Source organism: Octopus bimaculoides, chromosome 1 (assembly GCF_046866305.1).
Source record: "Octopus bimaculoides isolate indiv1 chromosome 1, ASM4686630v1, whole genome shotgun sequence".
Taxonomy (NCBI): Eukaryota; Metazoa; Mollusca; class Cephalopoda; order Octopoda; family Octopodidae; genus Octopus; species Octopus bimaculoides.
The window spans coordinates 81,099,911-81,126,064 of NC_142928.1; the positions used below are offsets into that span (position 1 = coordinate 81,099,911).

The window sequence follows — 26,154 nt, forward strand, 5'->3', positions numbered from 1 at the left end:
GCTTAATTACATGATTTACTATCATTTTTACATTTGTTTACCATGCTTGCATGGGTTGGACACCTTTTTTCCAATATGTCTCGCCACTCATAATTCCTTCTCATCTCCTTAGTGAGATATTTAGATAACTAACTAATTCTGACATCCTTGTTCTTCCTCTTCCATAATTTGCTTCTACTTGGATCACTTGATGCTTCCTTATCCAGCTGTCATCCTTCATATGCATCACATATCTGTATTAGCACAGACTTGCTTACTCTGGTTGATTCTTCTTATATTCAGTTTTTCTCAGCTCATGCTTTATTTGTCTGTGTATACTAACATTACACACTCACTTGAGCATGCTCACCTCGTTTCTTTCTAGCCTTTGCATTCAGTCATGTTTTGCTATGAAAATTTGCATCATCATACAATATGTCCTTCACTTAGACTATGAATTTTAATTCCTTTGTTGTCAGCAGAAGAAATACAGGTGAAATTTCATTATAATGAAATTAACTAGGTAATAATATATGAAAAATTCATTTTAAGGAGATTAACAGAAACAAGATATTTTGTTGAGGAAAGCATGATACAAAGAAATATTTTTTTGTACTTGTTCTCTGATCAAGATGGACATATTACAACCACTGATAGAGAATTACCAGACACTTGGATGTCAGATGGCTGTATTGGCCACTTTTGATTTGTATTCCTTGATTTGAAATTTACATTTTAAAATTAACAGGTCAGGGTTTGAATGTTTACATTCTTATTACTGTGAAAAAGGATCCTATTCCATAAAAAAGATGGAATGGTCATGATGGGAAAATTTTCATTTGTGATGTTGGATAGATATATTTTATCCCTTGTTGATAGGAATGTTGAAATATGCATGTTCTTAGTGTAAAGAACAAAGTGAGTTCGACATTTTTTCCCTCTCCCATTTTACAAAATTTCTGTTTTGTATCAGAAAGACAAGTGACATACAAATATGCAGGCAACTTTGTATTTAGTGCACTTGTCTGATACTGTTGTATGTTAGGTTATCTGACTTCTCCATATTTAATATTGTCTGCACAATTAATTTTATAAGACAGATTTTTTTTTTTTCCTTTTGGAGAAATTTTTCTTTATTGTACCAAAATACAAGTAATGAATTTTCTTATGAGACTCAGTAAGCATTGTTTTAGTAGGATTATGGCCTGGGACTTAAATCACTATACTGAAAAATTCATAACTGAATTTCACCTGTAGCTTTCTAAAAATTTTTCCGCTCTGTCCTTACTCTGGCTACTCCCTCTGTTGGTTAGGTTATTATTGACTTCAATTGAGCCTTCTGGGTATCTGAAAAATTCATTCTATAGGTGGTGTTACTGGTAGCTACTTAGTCTTCCTGTGTGATCCTGCCTGTGATGCAACTGCATCTTTTATGCACACAGTTTATATTGGGTACATAATGTTCTCAACTACACTTTTTTTGTTTGCATGCTGAGCATGGCCACTTCCAGATACCAAATAGAATTCTGTAATTTTTCTTGCTTAAACATTTGTCTTTACTAGGCTTGCTACTAGTCCTCATCATTTGAGGCTTAGCTTTCATATTTGTAATTCTTTGATTCATCTGTGAAAACTAGTTCATTCATATGCTTGATATCCCTAGAACAACCAGTCCTTTTTTTTTTGTTTGTTTGAAAAATTATTAGTAGGAAGTGGTAATAGGAATGGAGACTGAAAATTGGGCCCTGGTGGATACCTATTTATGTTAAGTTTCTCAATGCTACTTTTCACCTTGCTGACACACACATACCTGTCCATTGCTTTCACCGCTCTCACAAAACTTTCATCTTCATCCAATTTTCTTAGTGGTCACTGCACTACAGATTATGGAACCCTGTCAAAGGCCAGCTCTAGGTTAACAAATGTTAGGTATAATGGTTTGCTCTTACAGGTAGTTACAGACGAATTACCTTGCTTATTTAGAATAGGCACTAATTTAGAAGTGTTTTCTTAGCTTGCTGGTCTGAATTCAAATCAATCGTCCATGACCTAGAGGAGAATCACTGGTGTCCAAAACTTAATGGGTTAAAAATTTTTTTATTTGATTATTTTAAAAATATGTAATTTCAAAGTGGCTGTGTAAATGATTTTTATTTTTTTAATGGGAGTAGTTTGTTAGGGCTATATGCCAAATATTCAGTATTTTTGCAATGATTATAGAAAATTTGGACTTTTAATGAAAATGCATGGTGAAACAATAAAAAAAAAAATTGAGCTGATGATTTAACATTAAAAAAAAAAAGGCTTGGATCAGATCTTAATGAAATTTCAAAATGATTATATACAGTTAGAATAAATGGTTTCTTTTCAGCATTACCAGTTTATCCAGTTAGGCGGCGTACTGATAGTCATGGCTCAGGAACTGAGAGTCATGACAGTGAAAGCAGAACTCCTGATATGTATGAACGAGAATCTCGCTCCTGGATGGAAAGGAGCTACCCTTTGCCTCCTGGTGAGTTTTTCTCATAGATAATCTATATTAGGATTATCTAAAGTAAAAAGGTTGGGGGATGTTGTTAGTGAATAGGAAACTATGGTGATTTATATCTCAGCTCAAATCTTGCCGGGGTTGGCTTATGGTTTTTTAAGTTAAATAATTTCTGTTATAGAAGTTTTGTAAGCTAGAAAATGAAAATTAATTCAAAGCAGTGGATAGAAATTTATACTATGTTTTGTACATAAAGGATTTCAAATGTTTAATGTTAAGCTTTTAATTGTGGTAAGAGCAGAAAGGTTGTCAGTATGGGTTTGATGAAAAAGCTAAACTAATAGGGTTTTTTTTTTTCCATTATGCGTCTCCTATCTTTTGATGGTGTAAGATGATTTGTTTGGGCATGGTAATTGTTAGTTATGGCGTTTTTGTGCAAAATCATTTAGAAAACTAGGATGCCTAAGATGTGAATTTGCAGAGCAACAGGTAATGGAAATGAAAACTTGGAAAATATTAAATGTAGTGGATTTCAGAGAACAATATAAGTTAAGGCAGAATTTATGAGCAAAAGAAATACTGCAGAGGTTTTTGTTAATTTAAACTGGAAGTGATATTCTTTAATCTAGGAACTGTTCATATTTGATGTGAACAGTGGTCGCTGGTTTTTACTAATTGTGCCAACGAAGCTAGAAAGCTTTTCTAGCTATATGAAATAGGAAGTGTAATGGTGACAACTTAACCCTTTTGATTCCAACCTATATAAAACCATTTTGGGTTCTGTAGCTCAAACTTCCTGTTTAGTGATCTAAGTGAAAAATTTTCCTTCAAAATTTCATGCTAATCTATTCTCAAAACATCAGCTTAATAATGAGTTATTGTACTAAATTCTTTTTTCTTTTTTTTTTTCAAAATTAATTGAAGCAAAGACAACATATACCAACAAAAATATAGTAACAGAAGGGTTAAGGCATAAGTCATGATGTATATAGTGTTTGCATTTGACTATAAACATATCTGCTTGCTACAGTCAAACTTATTCTTTTATTTAATATTAAACTCTTCTGAGCATAAAATACTTAAGGTAAAACTTATTGAAAATGTTTGCCTTTCTCTCCCTCAGTTTGTATTATATTAATATAACTGAAATTTAGATAACATTTAAAATGTAGATTTTAATTTAAAATTTGTTAGCTCTGTGATATTAGCTCTTTTGATTTCCTATTTTTAATAAAATTACACATTGTTGAAACCAATTAGTCTTCATGAAAATAGGTTTGTTGAAAGTGAGAAAATTGTAGGCCATTTTGATTTAAATTAAGCACATCAAACACCACTAAGAAAGAATATCTTCTGAACAATTGTGCTCCTTCTGCTTCTTCCATGGAATATATCCTAACTGCCTCTTCCATGAAATATATGCGATTGTCACCTTGCATCTAGAATTCTACATTTGATAATCTGAGTTTATAATTATTTTCACTTAATAGCTCCATATGAAGATATTCGGCGACCTCCTTATTTTGATCCAAGGATGTACCCTGAATTTGAAAGACGGGATTATGAATATGACAGAAGGTGAGTGTGTTAGTGTGAATCATTTTAATTCAAGTGTTATACTTTCCTTTGAATCTTGAGAGTATTCTTCTAAAAAAATACGTCATTAAATATTAAGTTGCCAAAATTTTGTTTCATATTTTGTTGACAAATCTATACAGGTTTATACTAATTTATTGATTCAAGTGTTTCAGCTTAGTCAAATATTTGTGGAATTAAATTTTTACAGATAAAGTACCTTTTGTACATTTAACAAAACTTTTTGTAATCATTTTGTCACTGTTTCCATGCTGAGATGTGGTTGGACAGGACAGGAGTATACATAAAATTCCAGGCTGTTAAGATATTTCACTATTATTACACCGGATATTTTAAATTGATATATTGCTTAATGTAAAGCTACATTAAATTCTGGAAATAATTGTAGTTATAATATAAATATAATCTTTTTCTACATAGCCATTAACATAAAAATTTAGCTAAATGCATTATTTAGTATCAAATAAAATCTGATAAACTGGAAAAAAAAATCATGTAAGTAAAGATATTCAATTAGATGTCAAACTTCGGAAACTATTTTTGACCAAAAGGACATCATTATAACTAAATGCCAAATTAGTTCTCTTTTGGCACCTTAGATACTGATCTAAGGTTCCCAACCATTTCAGTGTTTCCCAACAGTGGTTCTGAACCCTTTTATTTAAATGAGATTTCCCATGAACCCCTTTTAATATGCTTATCCTTATTCACACATATATATATATATATATATATATATATATATATATAAATAAAATGAAATTTTGAATTTAGCTTATGGACCCCCAGTACACTTTTGCGAACTGCCAGGGCTCTGCTGACCCCAGGTTGGGAACCACTGCCTTGGATGTCCAAGCTTGGTTCATTGGTAGATTTCTTGGTAAGTTTCAAGCAGTGTTGAGACATTGTAATAGTTTTACAGCATTAATTTGTTACTTTAGGAATATGAGGTTAGATACACACATGCACGCACAGGGTTTTTCTCCAAAGTGTACCACATTAATTGTAAAACAGGACAGGCTGCAAACATTTGTACAGAAGGATCTATTTGATGGTGCTTCTGAGAAATCATGATAAAAACAATTGGAAAAAACCTAAATAATAAATAGCTAGGAATTATGAAGTTACTTTTTCAGTAACATTTTCCAATTTAGCAACCTGTTTTAAATGTTTGTGCATTTCTATTAAGAATATTAGTAATTTAGTATGTGAGTATTATTAGTATTGCTACATTTTATGATAGGATTTGATATTTCTATTTGCATATATGTTTATCAGTTTCAGTTTTGTTTCTTCAGATTTTAATTTTAACAGGTTTGTAGAAAATATTTATTTCATCTTTCCTGGTTTATATATACTGCGTAAGAATTTTTTGTATTATTAATAGATTTAATGTGATCCTGTTGGTCGGTAATTCCTTAGATCCTATCAAAAATATTTTGAGTTCATGAGATTGTATAACTGTCTTGCAAATTCTGTACAGTAAAGTGGTATATTTTATTATGCTGTTATGGCTGGTTGGGTTCAAACAGTTGTTGAATTTGTTTATTAAAGTAAAACCTGATACAGGTTTTTTTGTTGATAGATTTGCAGAAGTAGACAACTGTAATTTCTGCTGTATTAACAAATTTTAAAACTTTTTTTTTTTTTTTAAAACTGTTAGGCTTACTTTATAGCAATTTTATTTTCTTAACTAAATTTTTAGGGAAGATGAAAAACCAGTGAAAAACAAAGAAGATGAGAGACACCTTCATGTTCATCCTTCGCCACATCCTCATCCACATGCCCATTCTCATTTGATTGATCATGAATCTGAGAAGCGAGAAGAAAAACCTCTACCTGATAGTCACTGGAGACGAGAAGAAAAGTCACAGCAAGAGCCACATTGGCGACGGGAAGATAAAAATCATGTTGAACCTTCTCACTGGCATAGAGATAAGAATTCAGTTGACTCTCAATGGCGAAGAGAAGATAAGAGTCCCTCAGAACCTTCATCTCATTGGAGGCAAGATAAAAACCATTCTGATCCTCATTGGAATCAGCGTCTCTACTCTTCCACTTACAGATCTTTCCCTGATGATAAAAGTGAGTTCTAATTTTTTACATTTCATTTTGCTTTTGGTATGAATTCTACATGTTCAGTGAACCTAAACAATATAGGAAGTAATAGTATAAGAGTTGGATAATGCTAAAATGCATTTCAATTTTACAATCATAAAACATTTAATGATAAAAGAATCTTTTTTTTCTCCTAGGCAAATGATAAAGCTTCTGTGTTATTTCTCATCCTGCTAGAAATACATCCTCCCGTCCTTAAAAAAAGGCCATATTAGATAGGATAATCATTGTCTATGACCATAGTTTTTTTTGGATTCAGAAATGGTTTTTAGGCTGAACGTAAGCATGTTTTGAAGATAAAACTGATTAGCAATGAAAAACGACATTGTTCCTCCAAATTTTCCCAAGAATATATAATTGTATGCATATTGCAGATATATATTAATTACTAAGTGCAAAATTAAGAGTGTAGGTAAAACCATATTATGGCTGGCTGAAAATAAGTACTTAATTGTTGAACTGATTTGTAATCAGTTGTAAAATTTGTGATTCTTAAATCTATATTTTAGTGTCCAAATTATAACCATGAGATGTGTGTTTACTTGTATGATTAAGATGCTTGGTTCCTAAATCAAAGAGTTAAGTCCTGGCACCGTTGGAAAATAAGATGTGAATATATTAAATATTTTAGATTATCACTGTTTTAAAATTGTATTAGTGTTCTATCTGGTGATGTATTTCAACTACATTGAAGACAAACAAGCTATTGAAAATTCAGGGGATAGATAGGAGTTCCATTTTGCAATCACTTCTGTATTTGAATAACACTACTATACCACTTATGTGTCTAAAATTTATTAAAGAAAATTTTTGTTATACATTGACTGCTTACCTGCACATTGGAGCAATATATTTAAATCAGTTTGTATATGAGGATCTTAATAACTTAGATCTTAATAACATTGGATCGGATCTTAGACTAGAATGAATAAAAAATGTAATATCTTGTTCACATTTCACTAGGCTTTAGAAAAATCTTGGAATAATTACTGCCTACAGGTAGTATACCACAAAAGGGAATTATTAATAGCTCTCATAAAAATTTTAGAAGTTAAATTTTTTTTGTAATTGTTCTGAAATTTAAAATGTTTCAAATGACCATTTTGTATATATATGTATTTTTTTTTACTATTAGAAAAGGATTACAGCTGCCCACCACCTATTCCATTACAACAATCTCAACAGAACATGCCTCCGAGGAGTGTTTATACTCCTTTGAAGCGCAGTGCTTCTAGTATGTCAAGCAGTTCTGGGGCCTCTGAAAGAAAGACTGATTCTCCTAAAGAAGGCCCTGTTAATGAGAAACTAGAGGAAACCCGTTTGAAGTCCTCAAGCAAGGTATATCATTGTCCTCGTTCTGTCTATGCTAATATCTAATGTCCTGAACATCAAGAAGAAAGCTGTCATTGTTTCGATACTGTATCAGCCGGTAACTAAAGTCTACACATCTATTGTTCCCTTCATAGTTAGATAAACTGTATCTCTTCTGGCTTATGCCAGTAATATCCTCATTGTTCAACTTGAATTTCTGCATGCACCGTTTATGTTCAATACCATTACCGGATTTCTTGCCACTGAAATGGATGAGATTTTTAACAATAAAGCTTATTTCAATGGCCTGGCTTTGCCATGGTGAACATAATGTCTATAGTTGTGTGCTCTTACTCTGCTGAAGTGTTTCGACATGGATTCAGTCTTACAGCACATCGATCAAGCATGTTGATGTGTTATATTGGTATATCATTAAAAAAATTTTTTTTATTTACTCAAATTCCCATGTGAATGGGTGTATAAGAATTTAACCAGAAATACATATTTTTTTCTTCTAAAAAGAGTGCTTTCTCATTGTTGCATGAAATTATTATTGCAATTTGGATAAAAATAGATCTCTAGTAGAATTGCTTGGAGAGTAAAGCACTTTTTCTTATGTATAATTAAAAATCATTAAAAAAATTGCATAGTATTTGCCTTATTGGATTTCTATTTTTTGTTTTTTTTTTCTTTTATTACTGAGTTAGGTCATAAATTCAAGTGACAATTGTAAAAATGCTGATGCTACTGAGATCTATTTTTCTCCACTTGTATATAGACCTGACAAAGCAACAGGAAAAGATACAATGCTAAGCTAAGCTAGATAATTCAGTACAGGCAAAAATTACTTGGATTCATTATAAAGAAAATATTTTGGAAGCAGAAATAATCAGTCAACAAAAATGAACATTTTTGTCTTCATTTTGGATAAATGATGATAGTTTTTTTTTGAAAATTGTGTCCATAATTTTTCATAATCTTTCATTCTACTTTGTAAGTTCCTGTATCTAGTTTTTCATCACTGCATCTACAAGAGCTACACTTAGCATAGATCATTTACAAATTGGTTTATTAACCATTCCATCCATTTTTACACTGGATGTTGCATATTAAGTTATTTTCTTAGTTTATTAGCTGCTGTTAAAACCAATCTCTTTACCCTATATCTTTTCATAGTTTGTATCCTGTTTATATAACTTTCTCTTGCAAGTAAAATGGAATGGCTTAGTTAAGAGATCTCTTCAAATCTTCGTTTTTTTTTCTTTTTTTTTTTTTAGATTAGAGGAAAGCAATTCCTTTTAACTAACTTTACTGGTGTGTTAGTGAAAGTGTACTAACTACCAGTTGAGCTATTCATGCTAAGTTAGCAGTTAATATCTTCTTTGAATAATGGTACTAGACAATATTTGCTCAATTCTTATCTTGACTTCTTTGTTAGTTGTGAAGCTTGCAAGTTCATGTTTTCACCAATCCATACTTTGAGTATGCTGATATGCTTATTACACACTTCTAACTGTACAAAATCACAAGTACAATTGCCAGGTGGCACTGACTTAAGCAGGAAAATGGATTATAGCAGCAGCAGCAGCTTTTGTAATGCAGTTCAGTTGGATTACTAGTTCCAGGTTCTTACATCCCTTCTGCCCTTTCCTGATGTATTAGATTTTTTTCATTGGTTATTATGAAAGAGGAGTATTTTTTCTGCTGTCCAAATAATTTGTTTGCCTGTACTGTCTGGTGCCAAACCAACTAGTAGTGTCTTGGAAGTGGCACCTTTTGGATATATCTATTCTAAATTTATTAAACTGCTGCTGCTGCTTCAAATTCCATTGTCTTAGTTCTCAGAAATGTATTCATATATATGTATTTCATATATATGTATGTGTTTGTGTGTGTGTGTATCTGGGAAAAAAGTCATCTGGTTGGTGTCATCAGTTTCTACTATCATTGGGATACAAGAACGTATTACTTACTCAAGTGTTCCTTCAAGACATCTACTATGCCTTTCTGACCTGACGACCAATTCCTCCTGTTATGGCAGTTGTTTAAATTATCCAGTTGTTTCACCAGATTGAAAAAGAAGTTACTTCGAAAGGATTTTTTTTTTCACATTACAAATAACTTATCCCTAAGAGGATCTTGCAGAAAATTGCGACAATTGCAATAACATTGACTGTGCCAAGTTTACTAGATCAACCCAACAATTTCCAGACTTGATAACGGGAGTAAAAAAAAAAAATGTCAAAACAAAACAAAACAAAAAAACAAAACACAAAACAAAAAAATGTCCTCCAAACATTCACAATGCTGGAAAGATTTGTACTTTTTAACACAGCTGACCTATTTTGGCTATAATTTCATTTTACCTTGGAACTTGCTCTTCTACCTACCCAATCTCCATGAGGGTCATCTTTACTTTGAAGACGATGGCAGTTGGCGTGTATTCCCTGATGCTGAAGCTCTGGAAATCTCAAAAATGTAGGTATATCACGGAAACTTTGGTTGTAGCAGATAAAAAGTAGTTAGATTCTATTTAGCTGTGACTTTCTTCGGTTTTTTTCTTTTTTCTTTGTCAATCTGAGAAACCTATATTGAGACAATTTACTTTGAGAGTTTATCAGTTTTTATTAACTAGTTTTCTTGGTGTCTTTTCAGTGTATTAGTTAAAGAATTTTTAAGATAGTCTTTTGATTTTATTTATTCTCAATTTCTTCGTCCTGTTAGTTTTGAGTTAAACATTTGAGTGCTGCTTTATTTGAAAACAGATACTTGGGTTCCTTGTAATTTAATTTACTATGTCAATTCCACATAAGGAAACTAGACAATATAGGAAAATCTTATGAGCTCATTGAAATATATGTAATATTATATTTAATAAAATTTACTTTTGATATTAATTTTGATTTTCTGTTTTGAATTAATTAAAGGTCAAAGATGTTCATTTTTGTTGACAAATTAATAAGGCAAGACAAATGATTTGCTTGTCTTTTTCAAAGTGAAATTACCAGTTCATTATAGACAATTTCTGACTTTTCTTCCATGCTGTTTTGTTTTAAGAACTCAAAGTTGGAAGAAATCCGGTTTTGTTGGTTAATACTTTGTTAGCAAAACACAATTTCCATGTTGGTGCTGGGTTACATTTTATATTTGTTTTAGGTTTTTTCTTTTTTCTTCCCTGAAGATGCCAGCAATATCCCTTTTTCTGAAAAAACAGGTTGGTTTTGAGGTTTGAAAATATAGTTATGAACTGATGTTTCAAATCCTTCAGTATTTTATGAAGTATTTTCCTTTTACTTTTTCTATTTTTTTTCTTTTCTCATTTTATGTGAAATACTTTTCCTTCACATTTGATGCAATTGAACATATAAGATATTTTCACTTATTACCATAGATTTGGAACCCGAATGTCCACCTACGATGATCCAAAGTGGATTAAATATTACTGCAATTTGAATTTATTTGATATCGTTCATTCCTCATATTTTCAAACCTCATAACTCTATTTTATAGTCATTGTGTGTTTGCATAGTTATTACATCTTTTATATTTTTGTGAGACTATTTAATACATATTTATCTCACACACTAACAAAATATATTTGATTTTGAGTGTTACAATTTTTTTTTTTCTTTTCTAGTTGGTAGTCTGTTTTAAAAACATTAGATTCTGTTGGTTGGTATTATAATTATATAAGTATAGTATAATTGGCTTCATTGAATTTCTCCATCTTCTTAGCTAAGATAATTGAATTTTTTCAGAATTAGTTGTGAAATTGTGCAGCAGATAATTCATATGTTCAAAATGAATACATTCTCCTTTATTGTATTTGCTATTAGAAGTGACATTTTTTAAAACTTGTTGCACATTATCTTGATTACTGGAATATGTTGACTGCCAAGTTTAACATTTTTGAGGCTGTAACTTTTTAAAGCATTAACGATTTTTGAATAGTTAGATTGGTTGACCTTTAAAATTTTCAAGGTTAAGTTGTTGAGAATTTTAGGGTAATAAGTTGTCTCTGATTTTCTTTTTTGCAGTCATTTTGTTGCATTAGTAAAAAGCCCAGTTACATTTTTTTTTTAAGGTTTTCATTTACTGTCATTAATGAAAGTAGTAGTTAAAACCTATAATACAGATTTGAAATGAATCTTCTCTTAAAATATTTGACTTTTGTCCACTATTTGTAATTTAAATAAGTATAATATTGTTCATGTGAATGGTTAGTACTTCAACTGATTTATTGAAAAATTAAATTAGCTGCAGATCAGAACATAAAAAATAGGATAAAATAGTAGTCAGTTGGTGTTTGTTTTGTTTTAAACTATGTAGTTTTGTCAATTTAATTCACATTTTGGCTAATATTTAATTTCATTAAGCTAATATTTCTTTTTTTTTTTTTAAACTTGGATAATTTATGCTGTTAGTGTTTTTTTATTTAATATATTCAGTTACATTTTTTTTTTTGTTTCCAGTGTAAATTTGATAGGATTTTCGAACATTTGAAAAGTAGTTATGAACAATTTCCATTTGTTGATTTGAAATTTAGTTTCTTGAATAATATATATTGCTGGTCTTTCTTTTTATGCAAAAAATATTTTTAAAAAGAAAAATAATATTTTAATACAAAAACAAATTTCTAATTTTTATGTAGCCCACTCAATTTAGTTTGTAAATACCGTTATTCAGGCTTATTTGGAAAGATTTTGAAATTTTTATTGACTACTTTACAAGTTTGACTCCTGTTTTTATCTGTAGGAATCCCTCAAAGAATCCCAGAAAACGCAACCAAAAGATTTGAAAGTCCCCGAAACTCAGCCAGAAAAAGATGATGTATCTGAGAAGGAAAATAGGTAGGGTTAATATTACTTTCAGTATGTGTATAGGAAGTTTCCTTTGCAACCAAGTGGTCTTGGGTGAAGTCCAACTTTAGGTACTTAAGACAAGTGTCTTCTACTATAGCCCTAGAGCAATCAATGCCTTGTGAAGAAATTTGGTCTATCGGAAACTGTAGGACACGTATATATGTATGTGTGAAAGTTATTTGACTTAACATTTGAGCAAAACTGATTTTACTTTGACATCCGCTTACCCTTGGTTTTCGAACACATTTGGCATTTAAAGAAAGTGCATGTGTGGTGGGGTTGATAGGAAGAGCATCCAGCTGTAAAATCTCAAGTTCCTGTTGAAACCATGCTTGCATGGAAAAACAGGATCTTGAATGAATGCTACATTTGCTCCCCACCTCTATTTTTAATCAAAATATTTTGCTGGATAGAAAGGTGATATTTGAAATTCTCAATTTGACATAACTGCAAAATAGTTTGGAAGATAAATGCCATTTTAGAGAAGAATGCTTATATATAGTGTGACATAAGGTCACAACCATCAGATAAAATGAAAATTTCTGATAATTTTACCTGCAAAATCAGATAATCTGAAAGTTGTTGGAAGATAATGTTGAATGTCTTTTGAAAGAAATTGTGTATATTATTTGATAATATTTTGTGAAATTTACAAAATATTTTCCCTAAATTTCAAGGATTTTTATGTTACTCAAGTAATTTAGCTTTTGTAAGCTTAATTTTTATATAGTAAAAGCTCTACAGATGGAAAATTTGGAATTAATCTTTAAATTTTTTTTTTTTTCCGAAGGCCATTGTCTGAATCTACGAAAACTGAAAAACCACAAAAAGTGGAGATTGTTGAAGTGCCAAATGAAAAGGAAGAAAAGGTGAAGGAAGAGAAAAAAGAAACTCGCACGACTACAAAACCTCCCCTGAAACGAATGAGAGAGGATGCATTTAGAAATCGCTTTGATAAAGACCGTTCACACAGTGTACCAAATAGAGGTAGAGAATTTGTAAGGGGACGTGGTCGTAGTCGGGGTCGAAGTCGTGGCTTCAATAATAATCGTGGTCGAAATGACTTTCGTACCTATGACCGCAGACTCCCAACAGACCATAAAGGAAAATATACAACAAATAAATGGCAGGAAAAGTTGAATATGGAAAGTGAGCATAGTGAGGGTGAAGTGGAAGTAGAACTCTCGAAGCGAAGGCGGGGACGTGATGAAGAGAGTGATGTGTCTGTTGATGAAACTAGTGGCACAACTAGTGAAAGTTGCAGTGAACGAACATCTGAAGTTAGAGATGTGACTCATAGCAAGGAGGAGGACAATGCTGTTATGGCTGCTGGTAAAGGGAAAGCACCTCATGATGATAACAAAAAACATATTAAAGATAACAGAGATGAGAAAGTTAAGACAAACACTTGGAAAGACAAGAAGGATGAGAAGAATAAAGAAAAAGCAGACCGCAGTGATAGAAATGAGCAAAATAAAGAGGAGATGAAAGGGTACAGAGGGAAAAATCCAGCTTTTATTCAAAGAGGCGAGCCATCACGGCGTGGCAGAGGTAACTCTAAAATTTATTTCTAATAACTTGTTTTGTAGAAGAGCTTTTCAGTTGCATTTTAGAAATTGTTTACTTGAGTTTTGTATGGTTTTTAATATGAATAGTGTTTTATTTTGGGCTTAATTTCTATGGCTGGATTCCTTTGTTGTCCAATGAATGAGGGGTACTCATGAGTGGGCTAGTTACACCCCATGTTCGGATGTGCTTTTAATGTTCCACTGCCATGAGTGCCAATCAGGCAGTACTGTCGTTGGCCACGTCAGCTATTTTGATTTGATTTCACTTGCCTCAGTCGGTCTTCACAAGCAAGGTTTATTGTCCAATGAATGAGGGGTATTCATAAATGGGCTGGTTACACCCACTGGCATAGGCCATGGGCTATGGTCTCACTTGTCTTGTCGGGTTTTCTCAAGCACAGCATATCTCCAAAGGTCCCGGTCACTAGTCATTGCTTCACCCAGGTTTTCTTGGGTCTACCTTTTCCATAGGTTCCCTCAACTGCCAGGGTGCGACACTTTTTCACACAGCTGTCCTCATTCATTCGCAATACATGACCATACCAGCAGTCGTCTCTCTTGCACACCACATCTGATGCTTCTTAAATCCAACTTTTCTTTCAACGTGCTTACACACTGTCATGTATGCACATGGACATTACACATCCAGTGGAACATACTGGCTTCATACCTTGCGAGCTTACGCATGTTCTCAGCAGTCACAGCCCATATTTCACTGCCATGTAGCGTGGCTGTTCGCACGCATGCATCATACAATCTACCTTTTACTCTAAGCGAGAGACCCTTTGTCACCAGCAGAGGTAGGAGCTCTCTGAACTTTGCCCAGGCTATTCTTATTCTAGCAGCTACACTTTCAGCACACCCTCTCCTGCTACTGACTTGGTTGCCTAGACAACGGAAGCTATCAACTACTTGTACTTTTTCTCCTTTGAATGCGATAGAAACTCTTCTCTGCACATTTTCTGGGTTTATAGCATCTGAGCATTTGCCACATACAAAAACTATCTTCCCAGTTAGCCTCCCTTTGATATTGCTGCACCTCTTAGGTGTCCATAGCTTAAACTGGGTACATCTTATGGAGTTTCTACTTAGGCCTTTACTACAGATCGAACAGGGCCATCTACCTGAAGGGATTTGTGGTTTGTCTGCTTTCCTACTTATTAAGAATTTGGTTTTAGCAGGGTTGACTCTGAGGCCCTTTGATCCTAATCTTTGCTTCCACACCTGAGACTTTTCCTCTAGTTCTGATAGTGACTCAGCAATTAGAGCAGGGGCATCCTGTCTTGAATTCCTCTGTTATTGCCTGGAGGACTATAATAAATAGGAGGGGGGCTGAGGACTGAACCTTGATGGACCCCTACCTCTACTCGGAATTCTTCACTGTACTTGTTGTCGACCCTCACCTTACTGACAGCATCCCTGTACATGGATTGCACAGCTCTCACTAACCATTCATCTATTCTTAGTTTCCTCATTGACCACCAGATAATGGATCGGGGGACCCTTTGAAAGGCTTTCTCCATGTCAGCGAAAGCCAGGTACAGAGGTCTTTGGCTAGGCATTTCTCCTGCAGCTTTCTTACCAGAAATATAGCATCAGTGGTGCTTTTCCCTGGCATGAACCCAAACTGCATCTCATCTAAACTGACTCTCTCCCTAATTAGTTGGGCTATGACCCTCTCCATGACTTTCATTACCTGATCCAACAACTTGATACCTCTAATTATTTGTATCTAAAGCGTCACCTTTACCTTTGTAGCAGTTGACTATGGTGCTGCTACACCAATCATTGGGTATGACTCCTTCATGTATTACCTGGTTAACTATATGGGTGACTTGGCTATATAGTTGACACCGCCAGATATTTTGAGCATCTTGGCGGTGATTCCTGATGGGCCGGGAGCTTTCCCTGTTTTCACTCTCTTAATTGCTTTATCTACGAAGGTACTGTCAATTTAGATAGGTGGTCCCTCTGTTGGGTTGACATACAGCAGACTCTCTTCTCCCATTCATTCTCTTTATTGACCAACTTTACATAGTGGCGTATCCAAACCCCTCTCTTTGGAGCTTCGTTTAATGCAAGTGAACCATTATCCATGTGGACACATTTCTCTTTTATGATATCACGATTCTCTCTTACACACTGTCTTGCAACACAAAATACCTCAAGTCTTTGGTCCTCATGGAGCAGAACATAGACAAATTTTTTTATTATCTGTATCCCATCTGGCTAAATAAACCTGTCTCCTACCTTCCCTTCTGGCAGTCTGATACAATTCCCTGCTACCACCGTTCTTCCAGTCCTTCAGGCCTGTTTCTTTTCTCTAATAACCCTGTTAACAACAGTGTTCCACCACCACATTACCTTTGGTCTTGAGGGGACTTTGCACCATCCACATATCTGGTCAGTGGCCCTCAGCAGGTTGTCCTGCAGAAACCTCCAGTTGTCTTCCACATCTTGTGATGCTATATCCCTTTCTATTTCGTCAAAGGTTTCGAGTAATACATCTCTAAATCTCTGTCCATTCGCAGGATCTTTAAGCTTCCAGACCCTTCTCCTCCATGCTGGTCGTCTTCTGGGCATCCATTTAACCCTGATCCTGAAATCACTAACTACTAGTTTACATTGTGGGGTACATTCTTCCTCTGGGAAGGTTTTGGCATTTATACGCAGCCATCTTTCCCTTTTTCTGGCGAGGATGTAGTCAATTTGGATAGTGTGTCTGCCAGAATGGTAGGTGACTGACAGGTTTCCTGAAGTTAGTATTGCAAACCATAAGATCATTTGCATCGCAGAACTCCAGCAGCTCGGTTCCCTCCTCATTGTGGGGAACCAAAACCATATCCTCCATGTACACCATGGAAGCTCCTTGCATGCTGTCCAACATGTCCAAAAAGAAAAGGTCCCAGTCATTCGTCAACGAGGTAGTCTGCAAGAGGGTGTCCTAAAATCTGTCTTTCTGTCCATCAGGTAGTCCCAACTGAGGTAATGGTTGCTAACCCATGATGTGGCACTAATCTAATCTTAGGTATTCTATTGCATACTCTGACTACCTCAATTGCCTTATCAACCCATTTCTCCGCAAGAAGTATACCCACGTCCCCGACCCTGTCAGTGTTCCCTGCCCAGAAAATCTTGTACCTGTGCTCTTTGCCTGTGAAGAACCTAGCGGAACCTCCTCTCCACCTTACTTCTTGGAGGCACCACAAATCTACATGTAAAAGAAAAAAGTTCAAAAGTAATAATATACCTTAATAAGTACCTTAGAAATAAAAGTATCCACAGATTGATGCTTATATTATACTAATCCAAACAGTGCTTGTGGCTTTGTTTGGATTAGTATAAGATGTCAACCACTGTAAATGCTATAAAAACAATTTTGTTTAAAAAAAAGTATTTTTTAAATAATTTAAATGTGTACTAGCTTAAGATACTAAAGATTTGATGTGATTTATTTTTGACCAAGAATGCTCATTGTTTTTACAAAACCTCCCCTGGAATGAATGAGAGAGGATGCATTTAGAAATTGCTTTGATAAAGACCGTTCACACAGTGTACCCAATAGAGGTAAGGAATTTTGTAAGTGGACACGGTCTCATCATCTTCGAAATCGTATCATTTAATTGTTTTTAAGCTGCTTCTCAGGACAAGTTGAATATATTAGTCACTGTACATGAGAGGCAAGTGATCAAGCTAGTGCAATACCCACCTACTAATCTAAAGCCGGCTTCTGTAGGTTTATAATAAATAACCTTGTCGTTTTTGCAGTCGTTACTAATATTATTTTGGAATTGCATCATAACTTATTGCGTATGCTTATATTTTTTCTTATTTTATTTTTTTTAAGGTGGCCCGTTAATACGAAGTAGAGGGAGCAGATTTTATTCTTCTCCTCCTTCAGCCCGAGGATTTGGACGTTACAATGCTGGCGGAAATGGTAGTGGCAACAATACTAATGTTACTCGAAATGAAGAACAGGAAAATAATCGTAACACTAGGTAAATTTTGAATATTCTTACTCTGCTTTTTCCAACAATTATGAAAACAAAATGTAATTATTTTTTTTTTACATCAATTTCTTATTGTGGTTGTAATATTAGCTTTTACTTGGAACATTTTCAAGTTTTTTTATTATTTCACATAGTTTCTATATTGAAAAATATAAAATGTTGTTGAAGAAGTGCTTTACTTTTAGGTTCCATTACTTTCATTAATTTTCTTTCCTTATAGGCTCTTTTAAAAATATTTTACAATTGAAATATTAGAAATAATAAAATATTCAAAACCTTCTCAAACGAAAGTTAATTCTTCGGTTTGCATTAAATAATTTTTATTCTATGTTGAAGTGCAGTTAATATTATTGTCTCACTGACTCAAAAGTAATGGCGCATTATTAATTTTAGATTCATTAGTTTGATGGTAGTACTTACCTTATATTTTGTGCAGATGCTATTAGATAATAATCCAGTTGTAAAATGCATTGACATTTTCTTGCTAATCTCAGGAATTTTAAAATTATGAAGAATGTTTCTGTATATGTCTGCAACTGATCAAACCTTTATGGTTTTATTTTTGCCTATTGTGGGTTTACTTTTCCTTAAACTACTTGGTCTAAATTTGAGTTTGATATTTAAATATAAAGCAGAATTTTTGATTGTGGCATACTAATTTTTGGAAATAGTTTTATTTCTTATGGTAGGTCTCGCCGTCATGAACGCGCTCCTCCTCCACCACGATTTGCCCGCAGAGGAGCCTTCAGTGAACGCAGTCGTGGTAACTTTGAAAGAGGTGGGAGAGGTAGAGGCCGAGGAAGAGGTAGTAGTGTTGCACCTGCAACGTATAATGCCAAAAAACCAACATTGACTAAACAGAATTCTTCGGACTTTGCAAATGAGGAGTGGGAAACAGCATCAGAAAGCAGTGATGTACTTGATAAAAATAGAGAAGCTAAAAATGACTCGAAGGATAAAGATAAAAAAGAAAATGTTCCTGTAAAGAAGAGCTTTTCTAACCAACGACCTGGGAATGACCGCCAAAATCGCAGAGGGAATTCGAATGATGCACGAAAATCTCAAAGCATGGAGCGTGGAAAGAATTCTGTGAAAGAGAAGTCACCGAATGCGACAAAAAACGGTTCAGCTCCCACTAGGTCTGGTGGGAGCTCAAATACTAAAAATAAGACCATCAATGCAAACCGGAAAGAGAACATTGCTGCGGTGTACCGAGTTGATTCAATAGTGCCAAATGACCCAACTGCTATCAATAATGCATTTAATAATCTCACAAGCAAGTGAGTAGTTGAGTGTTTTTATTTTTATTATTATTATTATTATTATTATTATTAAGGCAGTGAGCTGGCAGAATCGTTAGCATGTCGGATAAATGTTGGCATTTTTTCCAGCTCTTTACTTTGTGTTTAAATACTTTTGAGGTCAACCTTGCCTTTCATCCTTTTAGATACAATAAAATAAAATTTGCTGACCTTGTGCCAAAATTTGAAACCATTATTACCTGTTCTCTCTTCCCTTCCCCTGATCCATTGTATTTTCTCTTTTGCTTAACTTTCATGTACCTTGAAAACTTTCCCTGGCACTCCTCAATGATTATTTCCTTGCCAATTGCTCTCACCCTCCCCTATATAAATGTGGGATAGCTGTAAATTTCCTCTATAGAAGACAATTACGATTGGCTATCAAAACCTGGCATAAAACCACCACCTCTTCATCCCCCCCCCCCCGTTCTTCTGTGTCTTGCAAGTTACGTGGCAACCTCACTAGTGCCAGTGTCATGGAAAACGAAAAAACGCTCAGCACATGCTGTAAAGTGGGTAGTTTTAGGAAGGGCATCCATAGAGATTATGCCGAGGCATAGCATAGCCCTGCAGCTTGCCAAATCCTGTCAAACTGTTTGACTCATGCCAGTGTGGTGAATAGATATTAAATGATGATGACAGCAAATCAGTAAGCATTTCTAGTTCTTTGTTCAAAAACTGCCTATGTCAGCTTGACATTTCCTCATTTCAAGGTCAATAAAATAAAGTACCAGTGAAGTACTTGGATCATTGGCATCGTCTCTTTCCCTAAAACTTGTTGGCCTTGTGCTTAAATTAGAAGCAATTTCTGTTAATCGGTATTAGTAATATAAGATCTCATTAACATTGGACAGTGGATTGATGGTGTAAGGAAAACATATCTTGCAAAATTTATTGTACTCCTTACATTCTGAATTCAAATCCCATTGAATTCAACTTTCATTTTTTGGAGTCAGAAAAATAAGTACCACTCAAGCACTGAGTTCATGATGGCTGTCTTGTTCCTGAAATAGAAACCTTTATTATAGAAAAATCATTTTTAGGTTTCTATTACACCCCCACTTTTAGATTTTTAAACTCTAGGATTAGAGGTGAACATTATACATGAAAATTGTTTTTTTTTCTTAAAGCTCTTAACATAGACAATTTATGTTCCTCAAAAATACAAACATTGGAGTTCTTTTAAATGTTTCTTCACTCTAGAAATCTAAGATGCTTTTTATGAATTTTAACATTTTGGTTCTATAAAAAAAAAGAAGTTTATGAAATTGAATGTTTTTGGTTGTGTTTTGGAATGAGCACTTCCTCCTCTGCCTCCCTGCTTTTTTCCCCCCTTACTTCCACTAGGAGAAAATATATTAGAATAGAATAGTGAAAATTTTCTTTCAGAATTGTGATCCTTGTAAGACAGTGGTCTTTTTGTTATATAATACAATTAAGTTACCTTGCAATGTAATTATATCAAATGGAAACATTCAAGGGAGAATTGGCTGATGTTTGTAAAATGTCGAGTCACTCTGTAGAATTGCTTGATGGTTCATATAGAAGACTGAAGGTCAGAATTTGAAAGTGACATGACTTCTGTTTTTAACATATTAAACTCCCATCTAGTGTCTTGTTCAGTGATTCAAATACACATGCCCACATAAGACTGTAGGGTGGTGTTAAAGAGAAATTTGCCTACCGTTTGGTAAGTAGTTTAAGAGCAGCTCATTTTTCAAAGAAAACTTCTGTTAGTGTGACACTGTTTTTAAGATCTTCAGAACATTGTTTTTTAGTGGATGCTCTATCCTGTTGTGAACAAATTTATTAATTTAGCTTGAAAAATATCTACAAAAGTTAAAGTGTTATGCTTTCACTATAGTACTGAAAAAAATTGGAGAAGAGAAGAAGGTTTAAATCAAAATTTTATTTCTGTTTAATAAAATTCTATTTATAAGGTGCAAATCCCAGAAGAAGTCTGATTTATCTGATGTATCCAAGCCACTGAAAAGTGAAAAGGAAAAAAAGGATGCTCTCGCTAATATTGACATAAATAACTATGCAGGTAAGTGAAATAGCTCAGTTCTTTTTCTCAGAAAAGCTCTATGTACATCATTACAAATTTGGTTTGCTACCCCCGCATGGCCACAGTTCATGAGCTGAAACTGATTCAATTCAATTCAACAAAAATTTGGCATAAAACGAGTACTATAAAATCCTTAAATTATCATTGTTGGTTGTGATGCTTTACGAATGTCTCGTATATACACACACATAAAATCACGTGACCTTTTACTAAATGAATTTAGTTAGAACTTGCTTAGTGTTAAAGTTGCATTTTAAGATGAGTCCTGGAGATTCCTTAGGTTTCACTTGTCTGTTCGTATGGTGATAATGGAGACTATAGTGAATAGTAGACAAGTAGAGTGAAGTACATGGGTGATGGAGAGATAGAGGAAAAGTTGTGGAAAGTATTAGTTGGGGGGATAACATGCTGAGTAATGTTGTTGCAGCTACATAACTATCATCAATAAACCACCCTCCTAATCACCACCATCACCATTTACATTCTCTTTTTTTCCGTTTTCCTGTCAATTTCATTCTTCTTTGAGTTACTTCCCTTAGAATTGCAAAAGCTTGCTAAGAATGTGCTGTTGAAGAGTCATGTATATCTATATGCTTAAATAAATGCAAAGAGCATGTGTGAATATAAAATAGTGTATAATTCACCTTTCTAACTGACCTGCACTCAATGCATTAACATCTATTTTCTTCTTTTGGTCTCTATATAAGCTAAGGACATTGTTCAGCTTACTTTCTTGCACATTCTGCTTTGTGTAGTTTATTCCATATTCAAATACACTTCATTATTTTGATGGTACTGTACTTGTATGAATATGTGGAAATGAATAAAATTCTTAGTGTTAAAAAACTTGACTAAAAATTTATTTCACTTTTCTTAAATATCCAATAGTGTGGTTGAAAATAGTTTACTCATAAGTTCACTTGGTATGTAGCTCAACTTCTTAATCTTTCCAAGTTTTCTTCTCCACCCTTATTTATTTGCTAATGGCATGTTTTCACCACTAGACATGTAGAGAAAATATTTTAAATATATGTCCTGAAATTTGAGGTATTTATGGGCTTAACATTAATTTGTTTGCTTAATTTAACCTCTTTAAATTCCTTTTTACTATTATAAAAGTCAGAAATACAAGTGGTTAAAATTTTGTTTTGTAGCCATGTGTATCTAGGTTCCAGTTTCATATGTTGCACCCTCAAGTTCACCATACTTTTAGATAGAAATTTGGTCATTGTGTTTTATATATGCTTGTGTTCACTGAGGTTCAATGTAGTAGCGAGGACCAAAAAGTGTGCCATAACTTTCTACAGAGATGTAATTCAGGCAAGCTGGTGAAAATTACCAGTACTAGTATCAATATAATTGAAGGCTCCCTCTTGGCATGGCTGCAGTCTGAGTGAATCCATGAAAAATAGCGTTGCATGGGTAATTGTGTGCTCAACTTTGAGGGGAAAATAAAATGGAGGGTAAGTGGTTCATTAGAATTTTAATTCAAATTGTCATTTTCCCTAAAATATTCGTCCTATTTTCACAATTGAGGTATTAAAATGTTTCTTTTTGGATGCTCTCCAAGAAAAAGTACAGAAAAATATAGATTTAAATTTTTTGAAAAAATTCATAGTGATACCTACTAGTACTGTATATCAGCTGAGGTATGCTACTCAAATGACATACAGAAAGAAATATTTTGATCTTTTTTGTTGATTTAATTATTTGAAGAATGTTTTTGTTGAGCTAAGACATTTGGCAAATAGCCTATTTTCCCATATACATATCTACATTGAATAAAGTATTACGTTTAAAAATCATCTTATAAGACTCTGAATTTATGGACAGGTGAGTTGGAGTAGTGTGGTTGCTTTGCTGGTGAAATTCATAGCATGACAAAAGGGAAATTGGATCAGTTTTCAACTCCTATTATTCATAAAAAGAACTTAGTTTAAAAAAAAATATTGGATCTTTTTGTATGTTATAGTGTCAATTTTTTATATTTGTTTCTTTTTTTCTAGGTGTTGTAGTTATTGATGATCAACCTGAAGTTACCATTGATGATCCCAACTTCCTTTATGAAAGCAACGAAGGCTTTCAGGAAGTTAAGACTAAAAAGTCTCTGAAGAGCAAGCAAAAAGCATTACAAGAGGCTGAACAGCGAAAACAATGTGAACAAAAGAAAGAATTGAAAGTAAGTTCATGATGATTAAGTTACGGGTAAAAGGTTTTGTTTTATGAATTTACTCTTTTCTCTCCAGTTTTTATCTTGAGATTAGCCCTGATCTAGGAGACTGGTCAATGGCATTTCACCAGTGACCATCCCGTAGTATATTTAGCACCACATATGGTCCTTCATAGTAATGTGGAATTTGTGGGGACATTTAACTATTTCTAGCAGGTTGGCAATGTTATAGAAGCACTTGCCATTTGATTTTGCTTTCAAATTGCTTACATCTATAGGTCTTAGCTAGGGAATATTTTTTACAAATACTGTATCGGTTTTCTTTGAAGAAAAATTTTTTTTTTTTGTAATAAGTACCAATTCTTCCAGACTGTAACCCAGACCATTTCTCAAATGTCTTTTTAATGCTGTTATATCTTCATTATTGCATGTCCTTTAACTTTTTAGCATTCAGAATATTCTGTCTAGTGTAATGGTTATTTTACATCATTTTGAATTAATCATGCATTAATCTTGTAGCTTCAATATCTGTGATGTAATTATTTAGAAGACATTGTAGGGTAGGTGTGAGAAGCTAGATTTGGCTGGTCTCTACAAAAATAAGTAGAATATTTGGAGCATTTTTAAATGCTGAAGGATTAAGTGAAACTGAGATTTCAGATTGAGTTTTAGCAAACCATCTTAATTTTCTCTTTAGCAAAGAGGTTCTACCTTCTGACAGTATTATTTTATTTTGTTTTGCATCTATTATTAATTTTTGAATTCTTTTTCAGGTGATTGCTAAAAAAAGGGGAATGAAGGGAGTTGGTAAAGCTGGTTACAGCAAGTTGCCTCCTCGTTTGGCTAAGCAGAGAGAACAGAGAGACCGTGAACGAGAAAAGTACTCTACTCTAATGCCAAAAATTGAGAATTGGGATAACAAATTAGCCAACAACATTCCTCCTCCTGTATCTAAGACAGTCACTCCACCTAATGAAGCAGGTTCCAAAAGTAAGCTACTGCCCTATTACAACTTTTACCTGACACCGTTGACATCTTCTTGAATGCTTTGGGGTTGGGGTGGGACTTTGATAAGTTATCATGATATCACATTTTGCCTGCAGTTTTAAACTTGACATTATGTACACATTTTACATTGACATGAAATTTTAAATTTTTACATTTAAGTATTTGTCTTTCAAGACATAATGCTTTATTGTAAAAGTGTGAATATTTCAGTATGCTATTTTTTCCTTAATTGAGCTATTACTATTTTACCATTTGATGCACATTTACAATAAACTTTGTAATTCTTCAACTTGTTCAAACTTTTATCCTGAGCAAACTGTTAAAATGTTTTGTAAAATGCAGCTACAAGTTGATTCTATTTAGTTTATGGAAAAATTTCTTTTGATATAAGTACATAGTTAAATTTTTCAGGTTTAAATAGCAAATCTTTGTTTTCTGTCTGAATGCTCCTTGATTTGCCTGTATGCTGATTCAGTTTTAACTGATGTTCTTCATTGCACTACAACAAGGAATTTCATTGGAAACCAAGATTGATTAATCAGCCGCAATCTGGAAATTTCATCTTCAAAAGCTATTTTCCCTGTCAACCTTCTTCCGATATTGCTGCACCTTGTGTGTCCATAGCTTACATTGGGTATATCTTATGGAGTTTCTACCTATGCCTTTCCTACAGATTGAAAGTGGTTTGTTTGCCTTCCCACTTACTAAGACTTATGTTTTTCCTAGGTTAACTCCAAGGCCCTTTGATTCTAGACCTTTCTTTCATAGCTGAAACTTCTCGAGTTCTCTGGTAGTGATTCAGCTAGGTACAGTAAATAAAAAATCAAAAACTATGAAAGTTTGATGCTTTACAAAATTAAATTGGTATTCCCTTCACTTAATACCTAGTCTGTGAACTGGATATCTCATTATATGGTTCATTTGATTGACACTTCCCAGGTAACTGTTATAGTTGAGGCTCACAAATAACGTCCTATTTTCATCCATGTAATTGAGTATAAGTGGGCAAATTTGTTTTCCTTTTATTTCTCTATGCAATTGCTAGCAGATTTCTTTTCTGCTATCAGATTATCTTTTCTTTCAGTCATTGGACTGTTGTCATGCTAGGGCACCACCTTGAAGTTTTAGTCAAACTAATCAACCCTACGACTTATTTTTTAAAGTCTGGTACTTATTCTATCAGTTCTTTTGCCAGTCTGCTAAGTTATAGGGATGTAAACGTACCAACACTGGTTGTTGAGTGGTGTTGGGGACAGACATACTAACACAGATTTTTAATGGGCTTCTTTCGGTATCTGTCTGCCAAATTCACTCAAGACTTTTTATTGGCCTGAGGTTATCGTAGAAGGCACTTGCCCACAGTGCCACTCACTGGGATTGAATCCAGAAGCATGTGGTTGAGAAGCAAACTTTTTACTTCACAACCACGCCTGTACCTATATTCCACATTTTTTTCCTAAATTTGTTTTTTAATAACCAACAACAGTATATTACTACTGGCAATCACTTTAGCACATGTGTATATTTCCACAGCTTCTAAGTCCACCACACGAACAAACTGAACAACTAGTGTAAGAAGAAGAAAAAAAAAAAACGGTCTTGGTTAGGGGAGTGTCAATTTCTGTTCATTGTATCTCAGGCTATCCTGGCTTGCACCACTGTTTTCTCCTGTATA

At 33.8% G+C, this 26,154-nt stretch overlaps 1 protein-coding gene across 17 annotated transcripts in view; it reads left to right on the top strand.

Moving 5' to 3' along the window:
• LOC106870369 (uncharacterized) overlaps positions 1–26,154 on the top strand; it is a 74,801-nt gene that overhangs the window by 29,725 nt on the left and 18,922 nt on the right. For 10 of the 17 annotated variants that reach the window (XM_089352942.1, XM_089352976.1, XM_089352947.1 and 7 more), the window contains 11 exons: positions 2,351–2,491; positions 3,958–4,045; positions 5,769–6,148; positions 7,317–7,519; positions 12,248–12,342; positions 13,145–13,905; positions 17,770–17,920; positions 18,604–19,212; positions 21,174–21,280; positions 23,308–23,480; positions 24,245–24,461. In XM_089352942.1, coding sequence (XP_089209068.1) covers positions 2,351–2,491; positions 3,958–4,045; positions 5,769–6,148; positions 7,317–7,519; positions 12,248–12,342; positions 13,145–13,905; positions 17,770–17,920; positions 18,604–19,212; positions 21,174–21,280; positions 23,308–23,480; positions 24,245–24,461 — 2,925 coding nt within the window. The remainder of the gene's footprint in view (positions 1–2,350; positions 2,492–3,957; positions 4,046–5,768; positions 6,149–7,316; positions 7,520–12,247; positions 12,343–13,144; positions 13,906–17,769; positions 17,921–18,603; positions 19,213–21,173; positions 21,281–23,307; positions 23,481–24,244; positions 24,462–26,154) is intronic. The other 7 variants (XM_089352960.1, XM_089352985.1, XM_089352989.1 and 4 more) reach the window with 1 other exon arrangement.